Here is a 5,852-nt window from a genome sequence, read left to right on the forward strand (position 1 = left end):
ATGAGGAAATTTAGTCTCAATTAATTTCCAAAATAAAACACTGACAACTCCTCCCAAGCATAGTGTACATACTGAACATCAGAAACTTGGTTCTGAGACTGAAGAATATGGATCAAGTTGGCAGCAAACTGTGCAGGATGTTGAAATTAATTTTGCTAGAACCAAGCTAAAACAATCTATTCACTATGAAACTTGCATCTATGATAGATCTACGTTTAGGCTGAATAGAACCTGCACTTCCAATGATAGGTCTGCCCTTTAGGTATTTTCAGTGAGTCTGACTAAACAGTCAATCATCAATACTGCCCATGGAGTACTGAAGACTGATGCAAATCACAAAGTAGATCAGAGCATATATTATTTAAATAAACATAAGGAACTGTGGATATTAACAATCTGACATGAAAAGGTATAACAGTTTCAATAGCAAGTAAAAAAGTTTAATTTTTTGAATCCAGTGAACCTTCAAAACTGGCAGAGTCAGTGGATTTGAAACTTTTAACTCCGTTTTGTCTCTACAGCTGCTGTCATACCGCTGCTTTTCTTCAGCACACTATGTTAAACATTATTTAAATTCCATTTTCCCTTCACTGTTTTGAAAGTTAATTGTGTGGAAGCAACTAAACTTCAAAAGAATGCATTTTGTTCTGCTTCAAAGAGTAAAGTCATTACTTATATCTTCAAGTAAGTGACAAGCACAAGTTTGAGCTACGTTGATGTCGAGTCCTTCCCCAGTAGCATGGTGAGAATCTCCAAAAATCTGAATGAATTGCCAGCACCAACCTCCAACTTACAGCAAGGATACCACTGCATTAATCTAGATAATTATCCGTTGCTGTAAGTGCAACTATACCTCTTAAATGTGCTCTGAAATCGCCTAGCAATTAGTTTTATCAAAAAGCTACAGAAAAGTCAAATAATAAAACTGGACTGATTACCTGGGATAAACTTAGGCACCAAAAATGACAAAGGCCTGTTGACCCTGTAAAGTTCTCCTCACTAATAACTGGGTGCTTGTGCTCTTGGCCAAGCTGTCCCATAGACTAGTCAAGTAACAATCTGACAAAGTTAGTACTCAGATCCTGTGCAGACCAACTGGCGGAGGTATTCACCAACATCTTCAACTTCTCCCTCCTACAAGCCGAAGTCCCCACCTGCTTCAGTAAGACCACCATCAACCCCGTACCCAAGAAAATACAAGCAGTGTACCTTAATGACTTCTGCCTAATAGCTCTGACTTTGATAATCATGAAGTGCTTTGAGAGGCTGGTCATGGCCCACACCAGCCTCCCAAACTGCCTCGATCCCCGACAATCTGCCTACCAACATAACAGGTCCACAGAGGATGTCTTATCCCAAGCCCTGCACTCATTCCTGGAACATCTGGACAACAAAGACACCTACGTCAGACTCCTGCTCGTTGACTACAGCTCTGCCTTCAACACCATTATCCCCTCCAGACTGATCTCAAAACTGCATGACTTCTGTCACAGCTCCGCCCACTGCAACTGGATCCTCAGCTTTCTGACCCATAGGCTACAGTGAGGGTAGGTAACTGCAACTCCGCCACAATAACACACAACACTGTAGGCCGCCAAGGATGTGCCTTCAGCCCCCTACTGTACTCCCTGTACACCCACGACTGTGTTGCCAAATTCCAAATGAACGCCATCTACAAGTTTGCTGTTGAAACCACTGTGGTGGGGCAGATATCTAACAAAGACAAGTCAAAATACAGAAGGGAGATAGAGGCTTGGTGACATGGTGCATTGGAAACAATCTGTCTTTCAACGTCGGTAAAACTAAAGAACTGATCACTGACTTCAGAAATAAAGGAGGAGTACGCGCCACCCCATCGACATCAACGGAACTCAGGTTGCGAGAGAGAAGACCATAAAGTTCTTAGGAGTGATGATAACCAATGACCCGTCCAGGACTTCCCGAGTAAATGCGACAGTCAAGGCATAACAATGCCTCTTCTTCCTCAAGCAGCTGAGGAAATTTGGCATGTCTATGAGGTCCCTCACAAACTTCTACAGAAGTACCACTGTAAGCATGCTGTCCGGGTGCCTAACAGCCTAGTATGACAACTGCTCTGCCCAGGACCATAAGAAATCACAGAAGGTGGTGTGCACAGCTCAGACCATCACGGAAGCCAATCTTCCATTCACGGACTCTATTTACATGGCTCGCTGCCACGAAGAGGCAGCCAACATCACCAAAGACCCATGGCACCCTGGTAATGACCTCCTACAACCTCTTCCGTCAGGCAGAAGATACAGAAGCCTGAACACATGCATGAGCAGGTTCAGGAACAGCTTCTTTCTAGCCCTTATCAGACTGTTGAATGGACTCTAGCCTCAATTAGTGTAACCTGCAAAGTAACCTGTATGCCTCTAAGTTTATGCATCCTTTGCTTGCTGTGATCTGCCTGTATGGCTCGTAAACACAACTTTTCACTGTATTTCGGTACACGTGACAATAAATCAATTAATTAATCAATCCTTCACAGCCAATGCCCCAGATTCTCCAGTGCCATTCCTGGTTAATGTTCTGTCCAGGTGGCAGGACAGATTCTGCAGGAATGCTCCCTCTAAGCTGTGCAGTGGATGCGAGGGGCCACTTGGTGTTCTGATGCATTCATTCCAGTTCTCTGCCACTGCTGCACATGGACCATGGAAGTCTGTAGAGTGGCTGGAGAAAACAGAAGGAACATAGCCCAGCAGATGTGGCAGCACTATCAGGAGAGAGTGGTTTGGGAGTCAACATTAACTCCAAGCCACACGTAGTTTCATGGCATCAGGTCAAATTTGGGCAAAGAAACTTCCAACTGATTATCACCTATTTCCCTCACCACCGTTGATGAATCAGTGCTTCTCCATGTTCAGCACCACTAAGAAGAAACACAGAGGGTAGCACACAACCCAAGATCTAATAATACAAAATCTGATGTCATCTATTCACTGATCAACACAAAGAATGAACAGATATATACTTTTTAAAGCTGGCTTATTTCATGGTAGACCAATGTATACGATTAGCAAACAGAATGAACGCACGATAAACCGAAAGAACTGCAGATACCGGAAATCAGAAAGAAAAACAGAAATTGCTAGAAAAGCTCAGCAGGTCTGGCAGCATCTGTGGAGAGAAATCAGAGTTTCAGGTTCTGAGGAAGGGTCACTGGACATGAAACGTTAACTCTGATTTCTCTCCACAAATGCTGCCAGACCTGCTGACCTTTTCCAGCAATTTCTGTTTTCATTTGAGAATGAACTCACAAATTGTTTTAAATCAAAAAAGAAAATGCTGGAGAAACTCAGCAAGCCTGGCAGCATCTCTGAAAAGAGAAACAGAGTTAACATTTCAGAATCTGATATCACTCTTGTTTGAATTGAATGGAAATGGAAAATGCCATTTTTATGCCATTGACAAAGGAAAAGCAAGTGGTACAGATGGGGAGGGTGCCTAGAACAAAAGTTAAAGGGAGTGTTAATGGTGGTAAAGAAGTGTTTGAGATGTAGAATAGGCATGAATAGGTGTGTAAAAGGATAAGGATCAAAGCTAACAACTTACAAACAAGGTGGGGGGGATAGGAATTGTAATCAAAATGAAAGACCGACCTTCTGCTCTGAAGTTGTTGAACTCAATTTTTACATTTAGAGGCTATAAGGTGCCTAAGTAGTCATTAAGTTTCAGTTACTACAGCTCGTGTTAAATTTTAGTGGAACACTGCAACAGGCCCAGGACAGAATGGTTAGCATTGGAGGAAGATGGTAACCTCCGTCACCCATTTTGAAATTGGAAACACCTTAATTCTGTTTCTTGCTCCATAGATGCTGTCAAACGATCCAAGTTTCTCCAGCATTTTTTGTTTTTATTTCAGATTTCTAGCATCTGTATTTTGTTCTTAATTGTATGAATTGTTTGATTGACTCTTCCTCCAATCCTCTGCAAAGGGGAAAGCCTTGCCACCACTAAGGTCAATAATCTATTGTTTAATAGAAACAGTAATAACAATCTTACATCTTATCACTCTATGCTACTGTTACAGATCTCCAAGTTTCTTTTAATTACTGTCTACAACACAAATGGTAAGCCTCCATCCCTGTGCCATCTCATTAACATGAAAGATTTCAAAATGGTATTTCTGCTCATGAAACAAATTTAAAACAATACTCAAAAGTACAATTAATTAACACTAAAAAAAGTTAGACGCCATCAGTTAAGATGCAGGTGGTGTTCCTGAGTATCCAGTCATCATTTTGACACAAGTTCCCTCAGACAGCATAGTCAGAAGGTAGATTCCTAATTCACCCAAGTTGTGTTTGAATAAAGAACAAGGAGAAATCAGACAGTGTTAAACATTGGACTTACCAAAAGATAAGTACTGGTATCTAGTTTTCTCTTGTACCCTGGAAGATCAAAATTGATCAAGATCTATAAATATTTATGAACATCATTTAAAACATATTTTAATAGGAACATTTTAAATGATTTAAATAGGTCAAATACTATATGAACATACATCTTTAACATCTCACAAATAACCCACTATTGAATGAGTTTTTATAATAATATTAGATTTTCATATTTGGGTGCTCCTTCCTACTTTTCAAAGCTTATTGTAATGCTGTATATCAAAAACATCAACTCTGCATTTACTGTTTTGGAATGGCAGCTAAGCAAAATCTGAATGAAAGCACCAGGGATTATAAAGATAACCATCAGGCAATAATAAGCTCCATCTAAACAGTCGGGTATTTTTATCCTTAAATTTTCCCAAAAACTTTAAGGACTTAAGATCAGTATATATTGTTGTCTCAGACACACTATTGGAAATATAAATGTTGAAATGTTGCAAAGTCAACATTAAGCTCAAGGTCTCCTTCTCAATTGTGGAATATTCCTGTTGATGATTATTCAATGTTCTGGCAAAATACCCAACAGATCTTTCTATATTCTCATCATTGTGCAAGAGCACAGCATTGACACCCACATCACTCACATCAACCGCCACCTTGAATGGGTTTGCGTAATTAGGTGTAGCTAACACTGGGGCAGGGGTTAATACAGCTTTCAGGCTGTCAAATGCCTTCTGATATGTCTCTGCCCACTAAGATTTTCTGCACTTCTTCAATAAATCAGTCAGTGGAGCAACCGCACCACTAATATTCGGTATGAATGTCTAATTAAAACCACTCAGTCCCAGAAATCGTCGATGATGCGGGAAACTCCCGAATAACCTTTGTTTTCACTTTCTGTGGGGCCATCCGTCCATGTCCAATGACATGGTCCAGGAATATGACATGGGCGTTTGCGAACTCACTCTTAGCCAGGTTCGTCACCAAGACCACCTCCTGAAGTTGATCAAACAATTCCGATGGATGCTCCAAATGTTCCTTCCTTTGTGACTAAGCATCACCAGATCATTGATGTAAACCACATAATTGAGTAATCCCAAAATGACTTTATAGGTTAGACTTTGAAAATGTGGCTGGTGCATTTTTCGTAACAAATGGAACAACATTAAACTGGTGCAGGCCATTTGGTGTCATGAAAGCAGAAATATCCTTCACTCTTTCAGATAAAGGTACCTGTCAGTACCCTCTGAGTAAGTCCAACTTTTAAATATAAAACTTTGCTCACCCCACTTTCTCAATACAGTCTTCCAAATGTGGAATAGAATATGAATCAGACTTTTTAACAGTACTGACATTGCAGTGGTACCCAGTGATTATGTGTGGGGGAGGGGACAGTGGGGGAGAAGAGGAGACGGTGGTGGGGGGGGGGGAGAAGAGGAGAAGGGGGGGGGGGGGGGGGGGGAGGGGGGGCGGGGGGGGGGGGGGGGG

General features: G+C 41.3%; 1 protein-coding gene across 1 annotated transcript in view; it reads right to left on the bottom strand.

Annotated features, from left to right (window-relative positions):
- The window catches only part of LOC125484080 (zinc transporter 6-like), a 53,524-nt gene extending 48,251 nt beyond the window's left edge, over positions 1 to 5,273 (bottom strand). The window contains exons 1-2 of the mRNA XM_048601356.1: positions 5,247 to 5,273; positions 4,378 to 4,440 (exon numbers count right to left, since the gene is read on the bottom strand). Of these exons, the coding sequence (XP_048457313.1) occupies positions 4,378 to 4,440; positions 5,247 to 5,273 (90 nt within the window). The remainder of the gene's footprint in view (positions 1 to 4,377; positions 4,441 to 5,246) is intronic.
- Between the last annotated feature and the right edge of the window lie 579 nt (positions 5,274 to 5,852).

This window comes from Rhincodon typus, chromosome 9 (assembly GCF_021869965.1).
Source record: "Rhincodon typus isolate 14 chromosome 9, sRhiTyp1.1, whole genome shotgun sequence".
In the NCBI taxonomy this organism is placed as follows: domain Eukaryota; kingdom Metazoa; phylum Chordata; class Chondrichthyes; order Orectolobiformes; family Rhincodontidae; genus Rhincodon; species Rhincodon typus.